Source organism: Leptosomus discolor, chromosome 12 (assembly GCF_034619465.1).
Source record: "Leptosomus discolor isolate bLepDis1 chromosome 12, bLepDis1.hap2, whole genome shotgun sequence".
NCBI classification, from domain to species: domain Eukaryota; kingdom Metazoa; phylum Chordata; class Aves; order Leptosomiformes; family Leptosomidae; genus Leptosomus; species Leptosomus discolor.
The window spans coordinates 4414384-4437471 of NC_141402.1; the positions used below are offsets into that span (position 1 = coordinate 4414384).

General features: G+C 39.2%; 1 protein-coding gene across 3 annotated transcripts in view; it reads left to right on the top strand.

Annotated features, from left to right (window-relative positions):
- Positions 1–23088, top strand: part of ABCC8 (ATP binding cassette subfamily C member 8) — a 77912-nt gene that overhangs the window by 12973 nt on the left and 41851 nt on the right. The window contains exons 6-12 of one of the 3 annotated variants that reach the window (XM_086472272.1): positions 598–801; positions 5875–6039; positions 8042–8197; positions 12873–13007; positions 14472–14634; positions 19132–19172; positions 19475–19620. In XM_086472272.1, coding sequence (XP_086328398.1) covers positions 598–801; positions 5875–6039; positions 8042–8197; positions 12873–13007; positions 14472–14634; positions 19132–19172; positions 19475–19620 — 1010 coding nt within the window. The remainder of the gene's footprint in view (positions 1–597; positions 802–5874; positions 6040–8041; positions 8198–12872; positions 13008–14471; positions 14635–19131; positions 19173–19474; positions 19621–23088) is intronic. The other 2 variants (XM_086472273.1, XM_086472274.1) reach the window with 2 other exon arrangements.

The window sequence follows — 23088 nt, forward strand, 5'->3', positions numbered from 1 at the left end:
CTCTATTTTGATGCGGAAAGTAATTATGGACTTTATGTATTCCCTGAACACCATTATCATTCTTCCTAATAAGACCCTGGAATCATTCAGTTACAGAGTCAATGAGGCCTTGCAAGACTATTTTTTCCATGTTATTTCAGTTACAGTTTGTCCATAGGAGAATTCAGGGCTGAAACTACCTCAGCTCAAATTCTGTTTGACTCCCTGGTGGGAGCTGAGTGTATTCAGGATTTTAAGAGAAGTCTTTTGCATCCTGTCTAAAGGGAGTGTAGATTTCCAGTCTCTGTGTTCACAGAAAAACAAAACCTCTCAGTTTGCTCCCTCTTTTTTTCTTTCTCCCACAGCAAGCCACAAACACCACACTTACTCAATGCCTATTAAAGTTAGGAAAGAAATCGTCGTTCTTTTTGTGGAGGAGAGAAAAATTAGTGCTTTGTTCTGACTCTATAAAAAGAAATGAAACAATAATTGTAGTTCCTGTGCTTTTCTTAGCTCAAAGATTGCAACTGGTTGTCAATGAATTAAAGCAGGGATAAAAATACCAATAATTTATCAGACCTGCGATTAATATATAACATAATCCTTACTAATTATTTTTTTTATTCTGAACAGAACAAGAGGTCATCATCTCCACAAGGATCCAGATCAATTTGGCGTGCTCTCTGCTGTGCTTTTGGAAGACCCTTACTTCTCAGTAGCACATTCCGTATTCTGGCTGACTTGCTTGGATTTGCTGGTCCGCTCTGCATCTCTGGGATTGTTCACAATGTTGGAAAAGGAAATAACACCATCCGCCCACAGGTACTATCAAAATGTCATAAAAAATAAAGGAGTCAAAAAAAAAATAATGCTATGACTATGTATTATTTGGCCTCAGTAAAGAAAGTGACTCTGCAATGTATTTGTGAATGCTAGAGATGACAGTATGTATGTACTGCTTATTATGCCGTTTTATACCTTGATGGGAGTAAAATATGTTACCCATGCATCTAGTCAGGATTGTGTTATGGAAAATAACCTCCTTCAAGGTAATGGTGAAGCATATGCAGAATCCCACTAGTATCATAAGGATTTTAGGTACAGTATTGGGTAGAGATTGCATCAAGTAGGTGACTGAGTGCTTTTTGGAAAGGAAAAAGTGTGGTTTTAATAGGCTTGGCTTTTCGTTTCCAAAAATGACTGATGTCTAAGAGGATTAAAGCAGGCTTTTGCCATCACAATAAAATGCCAAGTAATTTAACTGTGACAAACAATTTTCACTAGTGTCTTTGGGGAGGTTGGTTTTGAATAATCAACTGAAACCTATTTTTAAAGGATGCTACTTAAATGAATGTTTCCCAAGAAGAAACAGATGTACTTCTTGATTAACAAAAAAAAAAAAAAAAAAAAAAAAAGAGACAGACTCAGGAAGCATCTTCTCATTATAAGGTGAGGTCACTCAAGCTACATTTCGATGAGAAAGATCAGTTTATTTCTGCAGCTTACTTATTGTTTGGTATAAGACTTTATTTCCAAGGTCTGTTGACACTAATGGAAATCTACCCATTAACTCAAGTACACTTTGGATTAGGTCCACTGTAAATACTGAAATACATCAGATGCATTGCAGAAAATTTAACAAAGGCCTCAGGCTAAAATTGTTTATCCATTTTGCAAGCCTTATCCTAATATTTGGAAACTTTAATATAGCAAGTAGATTCAATGGAAACCAGTTAAAGCAGGAAATGAAAAAGTAGGACTATAGGGCTATGTTGCAGCAAAGTACTGTGGAAGCTTTTGAGGTCTGCTTCTTGATAATTTGTTTGGAATACTGTTTCAGCTGAAGTTATACCAAATCACAATTTACAGATTATCCTATTTAAGTTTCCTATTAAAGTGTCACCTAGTGCTTCTCTGTGAAAAATGCTCTGGTCTGGTCCAGTCCTAAACAGAGCCTTATCCAGTGTTGACATCCTCACTGTGTCTAGCTAAGCGGTAGCCTCGTTCTTGTCATTTACACTGTTTGGGGATCACCTAACAGCAAGATTCACTGATGGTGGTAGGCCATGAGTGACACTTAAGGGTGTATTTTACCTTTGCTAAAAAGCCTCCAAGAGGCTTTTCCTTCTGTTTTGACCTGGTTTATACACATTGTTTTTCTGTTAAGAGGCTAATTACCTTTGCACTTGGAAATTGCTTTTGCTGGATTAGATGAAATATCTTTCTAAAATGTATGAAGGCTTTCTATTGAAACCATCTGTAAACAGACTGGGGTGTTCAGGAAAGCTCCCACTTGTACGCACATACCTAGCCAACTGGATCTACTTTGGAAAAATATAGACCAGCTCTATTGCTGGGAATGTTGTATCTTTACTTGTAATGAGTCAAAAAAAGGAGAACCTTGCCTTATTAATTGTTTGCTCCTGAGAGCCATGCAAGTGTGAGAAACAAGGCTTCTAAAACAGTGTTATGAAGGCAAAGCTAAACTGGGGGGAAACATTGTTTGTGGCTGATGTGCTGCTGAGTTTGAGGGCATTGGAAGGAACGGCCATACAGTGGGACAGAATTGGACAAGCAAAGTAAGCTGTGAGTGCAGTGGAGAAGGTCTTTTACCCGTCCCTTAAAGTGACATTTCTTCATTTTAAATAGTTCAGATTGAGGAGATGCTGTAATGAGTCAAATGTATCTTTCAAACGGAAATTCTATTTGTGAAACTGAAGGCAAAGAGATAAATCCCAAGATATAATATTTGCTGTGTTCTTCAGGCCCTTTGTGACAGATATAAACTACCATGGAGCTGGAACTCTGAGATCACGTGGGTGTCATGGGCAGTATTAACTGCTTTAGTTAGTGCCGCAGTTAGTCAGAGCACAACAGCATCTTAAATTCTGTCACGCTTTTCATGTTTATTTATAACTCTGATATCAATATTTATGGCCACCTCGGAACATTCTTATGACATGAATTTCTCTGAGTGTTAATCATTTCACACCGAAGAAGAGACTGACAGAATGATAACCTTTATATTTTGCTGGTAGCATCTTCCACATTGCAGTGTTAGGATTAGCAGTTCCAGTATTAGGAATGTCTGCTGACATAACACATTCAAATGATACACCAAACCTACAGACTCATTGTCTAAAAAACTCTAGAAGTCATAGATGCCAGTGTAGCAAAAGGCCCAGTATTGACATTTAAGACTGTGTGAGTCTAGGGTCTTTGAGTATTTAAATAGTGGCACTTTCCTCAGCCTTTTACTGGTTAGAGCTTACTGACACTCTTAAAAAGTGGTGTTATCCTGAAGTTTCAGAAAGGTGGGGCACTGAATGTCCTCTAAGCCATTTCTGAAAACAAAAAATCTAATCAGTTCCATCAACTTCTCAAACAAGGTTATTTGCCTTATAGGCAAAAGGCTAGGTAGATGTTCAGTTATTTCCTTGTGTTTCCTGCAGGCCAACCAGGGTACTTGGACAACTGTTGTCTAAGTAGATGCTCAGTGACTTTGTAAACCATAATGGCCTGATAATGCATCTGAGACTTGGCAAGTATCTTGGTGCTTTCACTGAGCGTGTGTGTGTTGTTTATGTATATATAAGTCCTCCTTTTCTCTCAAGTGAGTACTTGAGGAAATAATGAGAATATTCATCTCACTTTTCCTCCTTGCCTATCTGTTATATAGTGTTTTGATGTGAATCAGCACTGCACCAAAATCTCATTGCTAGAAAAGCATGGTTTGTCAAAACATGATTATGTAAAAAATTATGTTCTTTTACACACAGTAGAAAGTGGTATTAGCTGTAGCAATTAGCAGTACTAGCCAGATGTATATCATAAAATCATTGGCACTGTTGAGTGTCACTGATGGACGTTTTCCATGTTCCTGTAAGTTCTTGCACTGTACACTTTCATAAAAGTAGTATATGACTATCAAGAGGAAATAAGGAACATTTGCATGAACAAAGATGTACAAGAATGGAATTGTAATTACTTGCTTTTCTTTGTGTCCAGCCTTGGTCTGTATCTCAGTAGCTTGTAACAAATGCCACATAAATGGGAAAGGAGTAAACCACACAAGTTCATCTGTGTTGTATAGTAGACAAAGATCCTTTGATGGCTGCTTAGTTTGGCCAATGTTTGAAGAGTCAACCACAATTCATTTGGAAGTGATCAGATATTTATGGAGAGTGACTCTGGTGTTGATGAATGACCTTCCAGGCACCTCACCAGATGTTTCAATCATTGCATGGACAGATCAGACTAGTTTCCTCTCATGAGAAGGAATATTGCTATGCGAGGTGGGAGGCACTGTGTCAGGAAACTTGTACTGGATGTGTTCTTATAAACGTGCACTCTACTCATGGAGTAAAACAAAGGATCCTTTCAAAAACTGTTTTGCTCATTATCTTGTTTTCTTGTTTGCAAAAGTAAGCATACATTTCTCTGCTTGTAAGCCTATAAATGATTCTACTGATGTCGAGGGGCTAGATAGTGTGCCTACTACAGCAATGGCAGGAGCAGTCATGAATGTCTAAAGATGGAGTAAAATAGATGGAAAAAATGCCCTAAGACTTTGGTCAGGAAGACCAAGTGACCTGTTGGGTCACCACTGCCGAAAGGACTGGCTCTTCCTCCTTTCTGATTCCTTGTCACTCTTGCTCCTGTTCCTTCCTTTGCTCTAGCTCTGGCATCAACTGGACACTTCTGTGGTCTGATTTGGCTCATTAAACTAAAAGAAAAGTAGCAGATCTCTTTCCTGGGCTGATTTTCTTCTATCAATTATTTGAATTGTCTCAGGAAGAGACCCAGTTGTCTCCCAGACTAGCACACAGTAAGCAACAGAAGCATACAGTTTGGAGCAACCCAGGTGCAATTAGGGATAGGGAGAAGTTGGTTCCTCTTCCAGCTGGCTCAGCCTCATCTTAGAAAACCACAGATTTAAAAACTAAGTTTAGCCTCTGTATTAAGTTTTCATGTGGAGTTTCTATAAGCAGTTAACTGCAAGGTGCAGATTGGGTCTAATAAAATGTACAGACAGTGAGAGTTTGTGAAATATAGTTTATTAAGTGTTATAGCAGTTTTGAAAATGTCAACAGCAAAGAAACTATGTAGGCAAGAAGTGTTCTGAGCAAGGAATACAGCAGGAGTGTAAATGACGAGCCCTCTGAGAGGGTATAGAAAGACACCTCTTCCTAGTTTTGCCTTTAATGGCAGCATAAGCCAGCAGTCAAAGTTTTGAAGGAGAAAGAAGGCGGCAGAGACATTCTAGTTTCAGAAGGCTTCCCAAGATGAGCCAGCCTCTCAGTTTGTTGTGGCATCAAAGGTGTCTGCTTGTCAAATATAATCTAGAATAAATGCACTGCTTTGCCAGTAAACTGTAGGTGTGCTTCAAAATGCACTTTGATGATCTCATGAACTTGCTAGGAGATGATGACCATAAATAAAAATGCTGAACAAGGTGCTGCAAACCAAAATAATGCACATAGTTCCAGGAGTTCAAAGGATGTGTTTTTGGCAGATCGTGAAGGTCACTTTAGTGTTCAGTAACCTGAGGTGCTAAAATAAGGAGACTAATTTCTCTGAAAGGATATTAACTAGTCCTTTCTGACAATGGGCAGTGCACATCTTTTAGCAAATGACCATATGGAGTTACTTAAAGTGTCGTAGAATTCTGGAAGAGTATCAGAAATCCTATAAATGTCATTCTGCATTTAAATAAAGCTTACTGAATTGGCACGTTATCTGACTGTTTCCTCAAATTGATAAGCTGTGAGGTCTCAGGTAATGTTGGGAGCACTTTCAAAGTAATAAACCGTGGTTAGCTCTGCTTATTAATTATGCAAAACTGGTAATTAAATTACCATTGCACCTGATTTCTAACTTTCTCTTTTTTTGTAGACTAAAATTCTTGGTGTTTTCTTTATTTCGTCTCAAGAGTTCCTGTCCAATGCTTATGTTTTGGCTGTACTCTTATTTTTTGCCCTTCTATTGCAAAGGACGTTTCTCCAAGCATCATACTATGTTGCTATTGAAACGGGAATCAACTTGAGAGGTGCAATACAGGTAGTCGATATATTATTAATTGACCTATTTTCATGCAATCGTGTATTTGTAAATACAAATTATAATTATAGTTAAATTCTGAAAGACTTCTCTTGAAATGTATTGAATGTAACTGTTGCCATTAAAGACTGTATTAACTTAGACCTATGTTCTCTTTCCTCTGCATCTTATTTGATGATGGTATATAACACAGATTGATAATTTGTAATATCTAATGCTGTATTTCTTCTTACCTTTGAGCATAAATTTGCTGACAATAAAACTGAATGTAACTTTTGAAAGAATTTAGGTTGTGAACTGCACCTTTCCCATCTCAAAGGCACGTTTTTGTAACATCCCATGCAAATAATACAGCTTTAAAATGTGTTGTGTATATGCTTTGGACAAAAGGATAGGTTGGATTCCCAGTGTATGGAGTAGTGTCTTATTCCATGAATCAAGCCACAAAATCTATCAGGCATTGCAGAGTCTGTAATTACTGAATGTAAGTAAGACTGATAAAATGGAGTCCGTAATCGTTGTGTAACTGTGAGCAGCAGATCAAAGTTCTATGTAGTATACAAAGAGCCGTGCCTGGAAATGAGAGAATTAGGTGTAAGATTACAATGCAGTGTTGCCAAGTGCACTGGCTGAAACCTACCCTCTGACAGCTTGAAAAGCCAGCCTTATAAGTTACACTATTTATCCACTGAACTACATAGATCCTGTGAGAGTCTGTGTGATAGATGGATGCTTTCAATAGCAGCATAATTGTTTAATCCTCTTTTGATCTTACACTTGGAAGTACTTGTCAGCTGCCAGACTTCTGGTTTCCATCCATTGGTATTCCCTTACTAAAGTGAAATAGAAAATTCCTGAAGAAATAGAAATTTGACCCAAAAATATATATTAAAAAATTGCATGTCTTATATCAAGCAGATGAGCTGCAACTAACTGAGAAATAAATGGACCACAGCAGGTGTAAAAGGGGAATTATTAGAAAATAGTGCTACATTAATTTTGTTTGAGAAAAGCTTTGTGTTCTCTGAGCTGGGTATTACACATAGGCCCAGATGACGCCAGCCATCAGACCATTCAAATTGGAAAATTTCTAGCCATCACTCTAAGCAGCAAAATTAGTGTTAATGGCACTTTCTGTGCCACTATTTTTATACTTTTTTTTTCCTATAATTTTCCAATTGTCTTTAAACCTTTGATCTCTTCCTCCCCTGTGTAAACCTGCACCTGTTCAACATGCCCTACATGACTTTATGCTTCATGATGGACACAGTTGGCACTTGATCCAAAGCACTTACTGACTCAGGGTGCCTCTTGTCAGCTGTCTCATGACTGCAGAGCATCACTGTGTAGCCTTTTACCAAAGCAGCTGGTAAAAGTGCATTTTCATTCTTAGGTATTAAGTTATTTGTATACGTGGTGCCTGATTCTGCACTGAGGTAACAACTTTAATTCAGTGCAGAATCGGACCTGTTATATTAGTTGTCAGTGAATTAAAGTTTGTAATGGGACTGGGCTCTCTAGCCAAAGTGTGGCAACGTTCTCAGCCAGGACTATGATCCTGAGGTTGGATGGAACCTGAATCAATTGTCAGAGAAAAGTCACAAGGATTATAATATATTGACTATTATATATTGAATGTAATAATATATTATTTCATTAGCACTAGTTACAGCAAGGGCACTCCATGAAGAAGCTGGAGGTTGTTAACAATTGTTAATATGGTTCTTGGGCCTTTTGGTCAGTAAAAGTTTCATTCTCTTACTGATCCACAGGGAGTACTTAGACAACCATTATGTACCTAATTGCACTGTGCTTTTTGTGGGTGAGCAATAAGACAGTAGCTTAAAATTTTTCATCATAACACAAAAGGCCGAAGTTTAAGATCTTCAAGTTACTGGGAGTGGTGGTTTCCCTCAGTGTGCTGGACTACGCTTGTGTTTCAGGTGGAGCTAGGAATCTTATTTTATTTCTGCATGCTAACACTTTTTGATCTCTCTTCCAGACAAAAATATACAATAAAATTATGCAGCTTTCAACCTCTAACATGTCTATGGGGGAGATGACTGCAGGCCAGATCTGTAACCTGGTTGCCATAGACACAAATCAGCTGATGTGGTTCTTTTTCCTCTGCCCTAACCTTTGGGCTATGCCGGTACAGGTAAGAAGATTGAACATGCTTTTGTTATTAATGTGCATCTGTAGTGATTGATTGCTTATGAATTTGATGAAAGTTAGACATATAAAAGAAGTTAAAGAATAACTTGAAATAAGATTCAAGCTGTGAACATCTAGAAACATTATATGTAGTATATGTCACGTGTGTGACAGGACTCTAGGTATTTAGGGTTATATTAGGATCTTGACTGCTGCCAAACATGTTTTGCATTTGTTACAAGAATTTATAGGGTGCAGTTATTCCAGTGCATTCATTTATTACATCAGGGGAGTTAACTGGAATGTATTGCAATCATTTGTCTTCTGAATCCCAGCAGAAGCAAGAGAACTAGCAGTTTATTAAAAAATATGATCACTTAGAGATGATCTCTAAAACTACTGCTGCCTCACGGATGAGAACTTCTAACATATGAAATTCCACAGATTTATTTGTTATAGGAAATGGTTTTGCTACTTTATTCTCTCTGGTGTCTTTGGTCTCCTGTCTCTAAATACCGCTCTCACCACTGCAGTCTCCTTTCCCACATGCGTGACGTGGGCCAGAACGCCATTCTGAGTCACACTCAATCTCCGGGTGACTCCTGGTTCCATGTCCTGTAGCCTCGTAGCGTGCGTGATGCCCAGTGAAATACAACTGTGTCTTATCAAGTCTTTAAGATGAGGAAAGCAGAGTCCTATCTTAGGAGGTACTTTCATGATTGATTTAAATTTATCTAATCATGTTCCCCTACTGAAACAGGAGTTCATAGGCTATGTCCAACATGGAAACACGGTATTTTCACCTCCTTCATTGTTCCAGCTCTGTAGATGGTGCATTGTGTCACATTCATGCAGTATAAATGCATTTGTCTCTTTCTTGTGCAGGAGTAACTGCATTGGGGTATAGACTAGTTTTCCTGATCCTGGAGAGACTTATATGCCAGTTAAAAACATTTTACTTTCTGGAAATAAAAAAGGGAGATGGATATAGCAATTATCACTGGGAATTTTTCAGAAAGAAACCTGCATCAGGATGGTTTCTCTGAATTTATGGTTGAGAAACAAAGGGAAGCAAATTATTTTAAAGTGGGGAAAAAACCCAGTGATCAAGGAACATGTGCTAATTTGACTTCTAATTGCAAAAGAGAAAACTATAAAGAAAAGAAACTGATATGAAATACCGTATTAAATATGGTTACAGGTTGGCATTTTTTTGTCCATTTACTAGAAGTACCCTGCAGTAAGAAGTCAGTGACTATATACTACTAAAATGATATTGCTGAGAGAGCTATGAGGTATGAAGAGTCCACCCCTTTAATGATAACATTTAGGGTCCAGTTATCCCCTAGACTTAGTCACCACTGTAAGTCTGTTAGTAAAACAGGCTATGTGAGAGGTACCAATTTCATGTATGCTTTTTGTAAGACCACTCTGGCAGCTCAGGGTAGAGAGAGCGTTACTGCAGCTGAGAATTAAGCCAATTTTATTGTGTATCTGTAACAACGTTTTGCTCTAATGTGCCAGAAGTTGTGGACTCATAAAGATTTCCCGACAGTCTTCTGAAAATGTGATTGTATTTGCATTAAAACACCCTGTGATGTTCCGTAGCAGATCAGGACAATCGGTGTCAAAGCATGCTCCTGTCTTGTGGATGGTGCATGCATTGCACAGCACAAATCAATGAGTCATGGTGGTCACAAAGGTTTCTCCAAAACGTGGTTCCACAACATTCGTTCAATACCTTCTTTATAGGGCAGTGAAAGCAACTACTGGATGCTGGAGAGATGGCTAATAAGAAGTTGAACACAATTAATTATTTAAAACGAGTTTGAAATTGTTTTGTAGCTCTTAATCTAACAATCAGCATTTCAGCATCTGCTGTGGATTTTGTAATTATCCTTGACTTAGAAGACCCAACCATTCATAACAAGGTAGGTTTTCTATACAGGCCGGATAATTTGAGCCCCATCTTTGCTCTGACTGGAGTCAATAGGAGCTTTATCATTGCCTTAAGTTACTGTTTGAAGGCCATTGAAATCTGTGAAAAGAGGCCTGGCGACATCCATCAGTTGAAAGATGCCCTCAGTAGGCTTGGCTCAAACCCTGGGAGCAAAATGGGGCCCTGTAAAGGCTTTCCTCACAGCTTCCATTTTATAAACACCCTTGTTTGATTTCATTGTGATTATTTAAAAATTCTGTATTCTCATATCTCTGGTTCATTGGCAGGGATAGCTTACAGTTGTAATGAAAGGACATTTGTGTCTTTCAAAACTGGCCACAAAAGCCGTTTCTAGCTGGAAGTATTTGCTATCTTCAATAAATAATCAAGACAAAATAACTAGAGCTATTGATGAGTTCCTTGCTTGTGATACATATCTATGGCAGGTAAGAGCTTTGGGATTTTCATGAAAGGGAAGCTAAGTGTTTCATTACACATTTTTTTTTTAAATATAATCTTCTTAGCAATATTAATGAGAGCCTTCCCATCTGCCAGATACTGTCCTCCAGCAGTTCAGGTATTATCTATGTACTGTTTGTTCTTGAATGTGTAGCGTGTGGTATGATAAATACAGAATTACTTGCAATAATGCTTACAGGTTTTGGCACTTTTCAGATACAAGTATTCACATACTTAAATTGAGAATATTTTTTTTTGTCCCATACCTCATGAATACATTATAAAAGTTTGCCCTTTATTATCGCAGTATAAAGAAGATGAAAATGGGATCATTTTTAATCTATTGAAAACATTAAATTTTTATGGCAAAGATTGACCCTTTCAATAGCCAGGATGGGGCATGGGGGAAAAGCAGCTGTGAGCTAGCAACTCCCTCAGGATCCAGTAGCTTGAATAGCTTTCCCCTTCTCTACGTGAGAAGCTAAGGCTCTGTTCCTAGAGCCAGTTGATCCCATAATGTCGTTACAACCAACCAGTAGTGGGGGAAAGCAGGGGTCAGTGTTCTGCATTGACTTTGTCACTTTGAACATCTCTTAACTGTGCATTGTTCAATGATTTCATGTATTTTGAGTCCCTGGATTGCCTGTAAAGAATCAGGTGGGAATGAGTATCTTGACCATTTCATGTTTTGGAGAGTTCTGCCAGGGATACCTGACAGAGGCCTTGCATGTTTGCTTTGACTTCAAACACTCATGGATTTCCTGACTTCAGATGGAAGCAGATTGCTCATTTACTTGTCTCTAAAACATATTTAATTTACAGTTTAACCTTTGGTCTTACTAGATTTGTGGTGGGATTTTACTTTCTTGTTACTGCATGTTTCCTAAGTAAATACTGTGACTCATTTTAAGAGTCACATTTTAGTTCAGTTCATCTGCAGAAAGGATTGTTAAGAAAAGACAAGATATGCATTTTCTCTTTGTGTGCCTTAAATTAATGAAAATGTCAAGATGGAAATGTGGAAACTAAGGACTGTTTTTCTTCATGGAAACACCCAATTCCCATTAATATTTGTGGGAATGGATGGGTTTACAACTAATGAACTTCAAAATGATGGAAGATAGTGTTTCTGTGAAGGTTGTGAGAGTATGAAAATATAGCAAGAGTAGTGGATAATGCTTTAAGGAAATGTCCATATTTTTTTAAATTAAACAAAATGATGTATGAAATGAATTTTCTATCACTGTCTTCTGATTAATTTATCATCTTACACTGATAAATATACTAAACAATCCACATAGTTCAGGAGTCAGCAGAGTAGTGTTAATTAACATTGGTAGCTTGTATATCTTGTTTGAGTTTATTGAACAGCTTACAGTGTTGCTTTCCATCCAGACTGTGGTTCTCTAGATTCTTATTTATCCGAAGACAAACTTTTTTTCTTAAGCTGTTTCTCTAACTTTTTTTTTAACTGTCGTTGCCAGTCTGATACTGTGCATCCTAAAAACAATTCCTTGCAAGTTTATTTTATAGTTGAAGTGGAGGTTCCTAGTGATATGATTTATGATGTTCCTTTTTTATGTACTGGTCAGCAATAATACCATGTTAATATTTACAAGATAAGTTGTATTTTTAATAATAATATTTCATATTAGCTTCTGTAGTAAGCAAAGAAGCATTCCTTCTTTGTGGAAGTCCCTTGTGTTGTAGACCAGTGAGTTCTGATCAAACTGGGAGATGTAATTTCTTCCCTGGTGTAAAAATGCTTAAACGTCAAAAAAGAAAAAAAAAAATCTGAAGTCAAAGAAAATGCATGTTGTGCCATCTGACCAATGGTGAAAAATGTTTAATAGGAAATTAAAAAAGGGAATATCTCAACGTGTTACTTGCAAGTATTTTAAAATAAATTAAGATTTATTTGAAGGGTTTTTTAATAGATGTATTTATTTTAAGTTATTTTAAATAATTTGTGAGAGTTACATTATAGAAGACATGCAAATCTGTACAACCTTCTACTGTTCATAATGGGAGTCCATGAAATGGAAATACACAGAATCCCCAAGCTGGGGAGGAACACTAGGTGGACATGTTTGGTCCTCTGACAGAATACCCTGACTGATCACACCATGCCAGCGATGCAGAACGTGTGACGTTGGGGGCTAGGGTTAGCTGCGGTGGCTGTTGGTTTTGAACGTGCTGCCTGGTTAGCCCGTGACTGGTCTTTGTGGTGCATACACAAAGTGAAGCTATCCCAACATCCCACTTTCTTTACTCCCAACAGATAATTGTAGGAATTCTTCTGCTCTACTACCTTCTGGGAATCAGTGCCTTAATTGGAGCAGCAGTAATCATAGTCCTTGCACCTGTTCAGTACTTTGTAGCAACAAAACTCTCACAGGCCCAGAGAAGCACGTTGGTAAGTGTCTTCGAACTCATACATGATATAAATATCACCTCTGGTAATTATGCATTGGTCTGTGTTTGGAATTACAAAGCTAACCATGGACATTGACTAGGAACCAATTCTCAAACATTTTGTAATGTTCAAGACTGTGAAAACATGATAAGCATAAGCAGTAAAGATGCAGGTTTTGGGGTTTATACTTTTCAACAAGTATGTGTTTCCCTAAGAGCAAAAAAACCCTTAGTATCTTTCTAAATTGCAAATGTAGATTACCAGTCATCGTTGACTGAAATGGCTTTGTGCAGTCAGATGATGCACAAATAAATCAATCATGCAGGGCAAGCTGTCCAAGGGGAAAGGAAGTAGGAATGCTGCATCCAAACTCAGACCCCAAATACATCATAGATGTGGAAATCCATCAAACTGATTTATTTAACTCCCACAGCATGCTCCTTGGCTGGAGAGCTTAGCAGTCTGCCAAATCACGAGCTGTTGCTTGATCCCTCACTTGGCTTGTCTATAATTTGAATCGTCTGCATCACTGCTGAGAAAGTTACTTCGGTTCATAGGAGTTACCATGCTCAGCTGCTCTGAACCTTATCCCCACATTCAGCAACTGTTGCACTGCCCAGGAATCCATATGAACCTGTAATGGACCCAGAGAGCTTGCTGAAATCCCTTCCACCACAAATCATGGGTGGCAATGAGAGTTATTTGTGCACCTTCCTGTGTGAAAAGTAGTGCCTTCGCATCAACTGTGTACACCCTTCTAGGAATGCAGACGGCATTCATCCCCATAGCATCCAAGCAGATAGGCAGCATCACCTAGAAATTCCTGCAGATTTTGTGCTGGAAATGTCTCCGCTGTGCAACATAGTACGATACAAAGATCCTTGAGCCAATCTGAAAACTGGAAGCAGCGTGACTTCCAGTTATGCTTTACTGAGAGTATAACTTTACCCGTGTGTTATTGTGCCTGAGCCAGCTGGCCCTGCTCGGAGTCAAGGTTCCCTACAGGATCACAGCCTCTTGCTAATGTGACCTTGGTGCTTTGAAGGCTGGCACTGATGTTTCCACGTCACGTTGATCAGGCAGAGCAGTGTGCCCGGTCGTAGCTTGTCTGTGTGTTCTGATCTCCTCTGTACGTTGTCAGTGTGCCTGTTGAAAATCCAGCTGGTGTGTAGGGCAGTAGAAGTCGTGAGAGGCTGCCTTGCAAGTGATCAGAAAGTTGACAGAGGAGTAAAATTTTCAGTACAAGCATATGATTTAGGAGAACAAACCCACTGCCTGTTCCCTTGAGCTCTAGGGAAGCTCACCTTTGTGAAAAACGGTAACAAAACATCCAAATGGACAGAACTAGTAAACTGTACCTGACTGATTACAAGGGGCTGCATACAATTTTTGTGTGATCCTTATGTTTGAGGGACAGGTACTTTAATTATACTCTTTAAGTAAATGTGTATATAAATGTTGCAGGAGTACTCCAATGAGAGACTGAAGAAGACAAATGAGATGCTTCGAGGCATTAAGCTCCTCAAACTCTATGCTTGGGAACACATCTTTCACAGCAGCGTAGAGGAAACCAGACAAAAAGAAATGACTAGCCTCAAGTCTTTTGCCCTTTATACCTCCATATCCAGTAAGTCTCTTCTTTCATTCTAATCCACTGTTCAGCTGAAGTGCTACTTCATTATTAGCTACTAATGAATTTATCATTTCCATATAGTCAGACTTTCCATTTAATTCAGTAGAATTTTGCCTGTATGGGAAATACGCCTAAAAGAGCAAGTCAAGATTAATGCTTCATAGCATTAGCTTTTCTGGAGAAAAGCTTTTAAGGTACAAGTGTTTCACAGGCTACCTTCAGCTAGCAATATTCTCCTCTATAACACAGCAGTCAGGAAGACGACTTTGTTGATGTTTCTTTTTCTTTTCCTTCTGCATTTGGCACAGTACAGTCTATCATAATATGTGACAGGAATTGTCTTTGCACTGAAGCTCCGACAGATGGTACTTACATTTTCTTACTCAAAATTTGAATTTCTTATAAAAACAAATGATTAAGAGCATTTCTGTATCCTAAAAAGGTAAAATATGAGAATCCTGGGAATTTCATCAGTCCATATCCAGATTCTTTTGTCTCATGTTATCTTTCAAGCTGATTTAAGGCTTTATCATCCTTTTAAGAAGACCTAGGGCCAGTTGAACTCTGTATTTGAGAAGATCATGTGCAATGCCTGTATAATTGCTAGTGTAATACTTCAGAAATAATTAGTGAAGTCAAACTGAAGAACTGTTCATATAATCTGCAAGATATTAATGAAATTAGAACTTTTAGCAAGAAATATTCAAATGCCACAAGCCACCTGTGCAAATACCTTCTAGACTAATAAGGAAGGCCACTCCTCAGGAAAATAACTTCAGTCTGGTTAGTATTATCTGATTTCATTCACCCAGTCCAGCTGACTTTCTTTCCTGCCAAATGATCACAAAGGTAGTGCACTCTGAGGGAAAGATCCTGATCCCACTGAATTTAACTGACATTAAGTTGAGGTTTTCATTACTTCTGAGACGAGAATTTCTCTCTGGGGATCCTGAGATCCCTGTGCTTGGAGCATAGTTTTCATTTTGACATAAACCAAAATTTAGCTGGAGTAGGTTGTGTGACCAGAAGCTACACCAGGTCAACGCAGGCAGGCTCCCTTTGCACTACTTCATGTGGCGTTGAAATCTGTCTATAGTCAGAGCCCCAGGTTCTGCTGTAGGACTGATTTGATTTTAAATCCTCACAGTATCATTTGTAACAGCTACAAAAAGGTGTATTCATCCCAAGAGTACTGACTATTCTGTAAAGAAACAGTGATGTACCTGTGAAACCATATTATTAAAACCAATTCTAAATATGGACTGATGCTTCTTGAAACACTTAATGTGTACATTTGTGTCCTTGTTTGTATTATGCGTGATATTTATGCATATGTAAGACACAGTAGATGAGTTTCTCAGCTGGGATAAACCAATGCAGCTTTTTTATGTTGATGCATATCATTTTGGCTTATAAAGAGTTCCTACAGTTTCAGCCTCAGAGTTCATTGCACCCTCAGTCTTTAGCAGAAATTACTTGCACTTTAGCAGACTGTATAGGAAACATAAATATAGGAGAATTTGCTGGTTTTCTTGCCATAAGTATAAATAGAATGACAGGCATAATCAGCACAAAGTGTGTTTGCTAATATTATAGTGAATGTATGATTTTATTTTTTGAAGAAAGAAAGAAGAAAAGAATGAAAAAAGCAAGAGATGACTAAGATTTCATGTATTATTGATCAAGAGGTAGGCAGACACTTCCTAGAACAATAAGAAAGCAGAAATGAGGTGGGTTTTTTTATAGATATACTTTTTTTTTAACGTACAGGTTTGAATAGACTCTGGAATACTTTTCTAAGTATACCTAGCTATTAACATGAATGAATGTGGTTGGAGCTACTTCTGTTCATGAGGAATAGATTTGCATTGGATTACAGAAAATATACCTACAAGTTTCAGGGCAGTGTTGGCTAGACCACAAGAAAATTCCATTTCAAGACTGCATGGAAATTGGATCTCATCTGCCTCGCCCCTTTGCCTGGATCCAGTTTGTACGTATGTGGAATTGCTCATGTGAACTTAAAAGAGCTATGACAGACATTAGCTCTTCCTATAATTTTAATGAAATGTACCTGCCAGAATCAAAGCTGGATTGCAACGTTGGTAGTGACATCTTTTGAGTTTTGACTGAATTAACTATAGGAAAGATTTGTATGTAAACTTTTTTGATATTGATTAGTAAAGTTATCCTATGTTCAGTTTTACAGAGTTTATTACACACTATATATTCAGGAAAGATGGAGAAATAAAGGAATGGGTTTCCTATTTCTATGAATTTTTGCATAATCTGTCAGAAGCAAAGTAACTCCAGGCTTTGTCACAAAAAAATAACAGTAGTTACTATCCTAAAATATTCAGAAACGACTGAAAACACTTTACCCAGTTTTCAGTCAGCCTTTTTCCAGTAACAAAGTACTTTTGACCAAATCTAATTAAACCAAAAGTCTTAGCTGCAAACTAAATTTGTTTATTAAGTGACCCTAGCTGTCTTAGCTGCAGCGGGCTTTGCCAACCCTACAGCATATTTAATCTGTCCAGCTTTGTAGTTGACAGGTATGATCTCATACTGTAGACAGCAGAAGAGCAGGATCCATCTCTGAGTTTATCAGCTTTGCTAGATTCCCTCATCAGATTCATTCATAAAAGCAAACTCATGTGTTGCAACAGTCTCAAAGGCAAATTGCAAATGCAAGGGTTTAAGAGAATTAATTAGTCCATAGTTGCAGGCAGCAAGCGTCACTTCTTTTGCAGTATTTCTGTGCCATAACTACCTCATTTATACAAAGGGTGAAAACTGGGCAGGAAGTAGAATCATTAGGAGAAATGAGAGTCTGAACTGAGGCTGCTTTGTATTCCAACACAGAAAAGAACATCTTCCTCAGAAAAAGATATTTTCTTTTCTAAGGTGAGGAGTAAACTGTGAATTTCAAGGCTTTAATACCTATTCGTCTTTTAAAGGCTAAGCTTTTGTTTTGAAAAAATATATGCAAACATACCTATCTTTTCAAACACTTTCTTCTGTCAAGGAATTAGAGCTACATGAAATAACACAACTATTTTATTTATGCTTGAGTACAGTGCTTACAAGTATGTTACAGGATTCATTAAAGATCATCTACATGTAGGAAAAAGAAACATCTGACAGTATGTTAAGTTCTTCCGGGGGTTTATACCCAGAAAAGGATGGCCAAACAGTCAACCACAGGTAGTTGTGGATCAGATGATGACGCTCTACATTATCTGAAGTAACTGGGGAGTGCATTTACTGTCTGAACATGGGCTGTACCTGGTAGGAAATAAGATCAGCCAGAGTTTAAAAAAGAAGTGGCTAGCCTATTTCTGTTGTTACGCGTGTACTGACCTTCTAATTCTAGTTTAGCTATAGTTTCTATATTCTCTATTGTTTATTTCATGAAATAAAATGAGCAAAGGTCAAAATGAAAAGGTGGTGGTTCAATAATATCCTCAGGTTGTGACAGCAGGGACAGACATGTGGGGTAAGATCACAGCTCTGGTTCTGACTTAAGCTCCCAGATGGGTAACTGGTTTTTATTGCGTTCTTAACCCATATTCCTGCCTCATCTCAAAGAGATCCCTATACAGAAATGGTATTTGCTTGCTTCTCCCCATCCATCTGTTTCATAACCTCTGAGTGCTATAGTATATGACTTGCTATAGTCAGGGAATCTGGGGCACCAAGACACCACTGTTCGAGGTCAGGGAGGAAACTGGTTCATTGTTTACATTTTAACTCAAGGCCCAGTTGAAATTAAAGCTCTATCACATTTAGGTACCCTTAGAACCTGTATCAAGCTCCTGTGGACATTCACAAAGTAGCCAAGCCTGACAAAGCAGGAACAATTATGAGTAAGTCCTCCTTAAGAATAAACTAAGTCAACGATACAGTTGTCAATCTTTCCTTACCCTTTGAACTCCATCCTGAAACCTGAGGGGACCACAAAGCCCTGTACATCAGAAGCGATGCCCTAGAAGTAGGTCACAGTTTGATGTATGTGCTGGTAGCTCTCCCAGGAGGTCCTGCTGCAGGGCTGCAGGATGAGGCAGGGCTAGGGTGGAGCCAGCCTGCAGGGCAGTCCCAGCACTCTGGCCTGTGGAGCCCCTGCTGGGTCTCCTTTCTCTCACTGCCAGGTGCTGCCAGACCTTCTACCAGCTTGGCCTTCCTGCCTGTCATGAGACGGAGCCCTGCAGTGCCCCTTGCCCGAACTGCGTGTGAGCTGGTCGCAGCTCAAACCCAGTAGATCAGTCATCCTTTTCTAGGGCGCGCTGCTGGGTTCTGTCTGTTCTGATGACGTGAAAAGAGCTGTAGGCACTTTGGAACAATGATGTACTGATGTGTGGAGATACTTACACATTTTTCCTGTCTCAAGCATAGAAAATGCCATTGTAAACCAGTGCTAGTAGTAGTTTAACATTTGGCATGTCTGGATGGAAATTGTTTCTAAATGTTCCTACATGTTTTCCTTCACAGTCTTTATGAATGCAGCAATACCAATTGCAGCTGTACTTATAGTAAGTATGGACTTTTCTAAGTCGTGTTAATTACAACTGCATTTTGAAGTGTAAGTGATGTGGAAATGAGGAAGGAGGAGGACAGGGTGCAAACCTGCTACACATTTGCAGTTCCTCTGGGAGAGAATGGGAAATGCCCACTTGACGTCTGTGACCAGAAGCAGCCCGGAGTATGCAGCACTCCCCAAAACAGATGAGAGAGTATAAATTAAGAGTCTGTAAATGAAATGCTTATGAAATATGAAGTCTTTGTGCATTTCCTTTATGACAAAACGCTGATGATGATGTCTGTCTCTTTGTAGACATTTGTAGTCCATGCTCATCTGACAACAAAGGCTGATTTCTCCCCATCTGTGGCATTTGCCTCCATCTCCCTGTTTCATATTCTTGTGTCTCCGTTGTTCCTGCTCTCCAGTGTGGTTAGATCCACTGTCAAAGCATTAGTAAGGTGAGAACTGTAAAATGAGTATCTTTGCTGCCACCTCTCTGACTTTTGGAAATGCATCTATTGCCCATTTTACAATTGTAAGTTTAGAAATAGTGTGGTGATTATTTATCTGCTGTTGCTTTAAGTTGCTGCCCAATGTTTTACCCCACATGGTTCCCTTGGCTGTAGCACGTGGGCCAAGTTCTTTGCCGATACAGTTATCACAACCAATATTTTGTGGTTCACAGCTTGTACTTCATTGCGTAGAATGGATTAGACTATATTGGTGCTGCATGCAACGTGGTAACAAGAAAGGAGGTGAAATGTTTCCCTCCATCAAGCATGTAGAAAGGGAAACAGTAAGCACAGAAGCACATGTGCTTCAGCATGTATCTCTTGGGCTGTGCTCAGCCTCCACTCCTGTGCCTGGGAGGTTGCCTATTGGTGGAGAGTTAGACTTCATCAAATAAACAAAACAAAAAACCCCCCGTAAAAATCACTGTTAATTGGGAGAGTAAGTTAATGACTAAATGTCTACTCCAGACTTGATGGATTTTGACTTTCTTAGTCGGAGTGTTAAAAAACTGAAACGGCAGCCAATAGAACTGCTGTTTCACTGAGAGTTTTACTTTGAATATCAACAGATTTGTGTAAAAAGCTCTTAATGCTTTTCATATGCCGTGTAACCCAACCTGACTGCTAGGACAGGAAGAGAAAGTTGGGGCTTCTTACTTTACGAGGACCTCTTTGTGACCTCCATTATAGCTGTCTTAAGAACTTGTCTAAACTATGGGACAGATACTGGACACCAGCCCTTGCTTAGTTCTTTTGTGTCACTTTGGAGATGGAAAGGAGACTACAGCAGGAGGCTGCGGTTGCCCTCGCTGTTTTGACAGTGCAAAGTCACAGCTGTGTTCTCTCTCTGAACAAGTGTGCAATCTGAGAGCATCAGCGGCTTGCCTGAAATGTTTTGCAGCCACTGTGGTAATCCCGAGAGTCATGGCGAACTGTCATGCTAAGATTGCAACCAGCAAAGTATCTGGGGGCCCGCAGTGGTAATTTTGGCTTTTCTAAGAATTTCTTTGTAAATGAGTTGTGTGCCAGTTAACGCTGCAGGAACAATTCTAAAGTATCAACCAAGTATCAATTGTTGCTATCCGGGAGTTCATCATGAGTTCTTTTGTAGTTATCTTCTTGTTAGCAGGCTATTGCCCTGCCATTTGCGGTGCAGACAGGAATTCCTCAGTTCAAACTCTGTAACGAAGTTGATGTGATCCTTGTCTTCCTGGCTGGCTGTATCGCCGTAACCCAGGTAGTGTTCCAGAGGGCACTGCTCCGTAGTGCTGCTGTTGCTACTCTGGATGTGTCTCCCGAGTACCCCATCCTTCAGCACAGTATTTCGGAAGCATGTGCCAGATATTTTCAACACATGGAAAGACATGCTTGCTTAGTTTGGTAAATGTGAAAAAGCAGACAGTTATTAGAAAGCTATTTTTGTGCCAATTGAGCACAACCGATGTTTACTTGCTATAACTGTGTCCTGCTGTTACACTTTCCTGCTAATAAATAGCTGGTCAGTAAGATCAGGTGAAGGTAACCTAACGTGATAAAGTTGTACTTCAGCTTTCTTTAGGCCGAGGTATTTTAGTTCGTTTTAGCAAGTGTACAAGACGCTTCTCCTGTAGTGACAGAAAGGAACTAAGTGAAGCAGAAGATGATCCAGCAGTGAAACCAGCACATAAAGGATACTAAGAGGGTATTACTGGTTTGGCATCTCAGGCACTTCACAACCCCTGCTCTGTTAGTATCGGCTACGGTCTCTGATGCCAGATGTGATGAAGGACAACAATCTCCACAAATCCAGTTGTCGGTATCTTTATCATTATACATGTGCCCAATTGCAAAGCATCCTCATGGATTGTCATTGACACTATTGGAACAACTGTGTGATCGATTCAAATGGTCAAACAGATTTAAAGCTTCTGTTCCACATAGGGCCCCTGCAAACTTTCCAAGTTGTGGGGCTAGGGTGTTTGCCTCAGAGAGGGAACTGTTGAAAGCCTTTAGGAAGGCGAGAACTTCTGTTGTCTCTTTGAAAAGGTTTTTTTTTTTTAATATATGGAGTGTTTCTGCCATTGAAAATTGAAACTGGGCAGCCAATTGATGTATTTCTTAAATGTGAGGTCTTCAGGGACAAAAGGTACAGTGTACAATTTTCCATCAGGAAAGGTCAAGCAGCAGAAGTGGCATTATGTATCTTAATGGCTTTAATATGAAACCGCTTTGTCAGTCAGCTGTGCAAATAACCATGTTTTAATCAATACATCTATTCTGTTGCTTAAAAATAAGCTCCCCCGTGGAGATATTGAAATACTAGTGAAACTGTGATGTCAGCAAGAGCTCTGCAGAGAACGTACTTTTTTTATCCTTTAGGGGCGTAGAATGGCGTGGCATCCTGAAATATGAGTTGCTGCCTCTAACAAAAGATTTTCTCACAGCTATACTCTGTTTCCTCAGTAATTGCCACACGGGCAGCAATTCCAGAATTAAGCAGAGCGTTGGGAAGAGGGCTTACAGAGAGAAGTCTTGGCACTTAGAGTACAGCCACCTTGATACACAACCAGAAAGCAGAGAGCAAAATCAAACTATCGAATGGCTTAATACAGACATGGTTTTGTTTGGGTATGCATGGTCCAAGAATGTTTGCTGTCTTCTCTTCCTTCCCCTCTAGATGCCAGAGCAGATAGGGGACTTCTCTCTGTGCTATTCCTACCTTCAGAGCAATTATTCAAATGTCAGTGTGATTTTCCTATAGAGAATGGAGGTGCAGCTGCATACCACCTCCATGTAGGCAGCACCTAAACCATCATTTGGTCCATTTAAAGACATTTAAAATGGGTTTTTAACATCTGGTTCACTGAACAAAGTAGTAAGATCATTCCTAGCTCTTTTTTTCTAGAGCTTTGTGCAAATAGATACAAAAGTGATGGGGCTTCCAGTTTCTTCCTTTGGGATGACAGGCTTCCCATTAAAGAATTTTGGTCCAGCATGGAGCCTGAATTAGTTATTACTCCTCTTGTCCCATCACAAATATTTTTTCTCCCCCTTTTTAGCTGCTTACCTTGTAGTACCTGCTCTAGCTATATTCACCCCACTGTATAACTCTTAGTCTTCAGCTGCCATTAGCAAGTGAGCCAGGTTGACAGAAAAACTGTAGAACCAGTTCTCTCCTAGGGAGTCCCCGGGTGGCTTCGATCTCTGCCTGCAGGACATGTGCCAACTGCACAGGGAGTCTGCCTCAGGCCCTGCTGTAATGCCTTGGTCCAAGGATGGTTTTGGCACCGGTGGGGTATCTTGTGAGGTTCTTAGAGGAAACTCAGTCTCCTTCTGAAGAAGTAATCCCTGGCAGTGAAATGCAAAATTGTCCTGTGTTCAGCTGGGTAATAAATGCTGGGGCGTTATTTTTAATTTTTAAGATTTGCATACTAA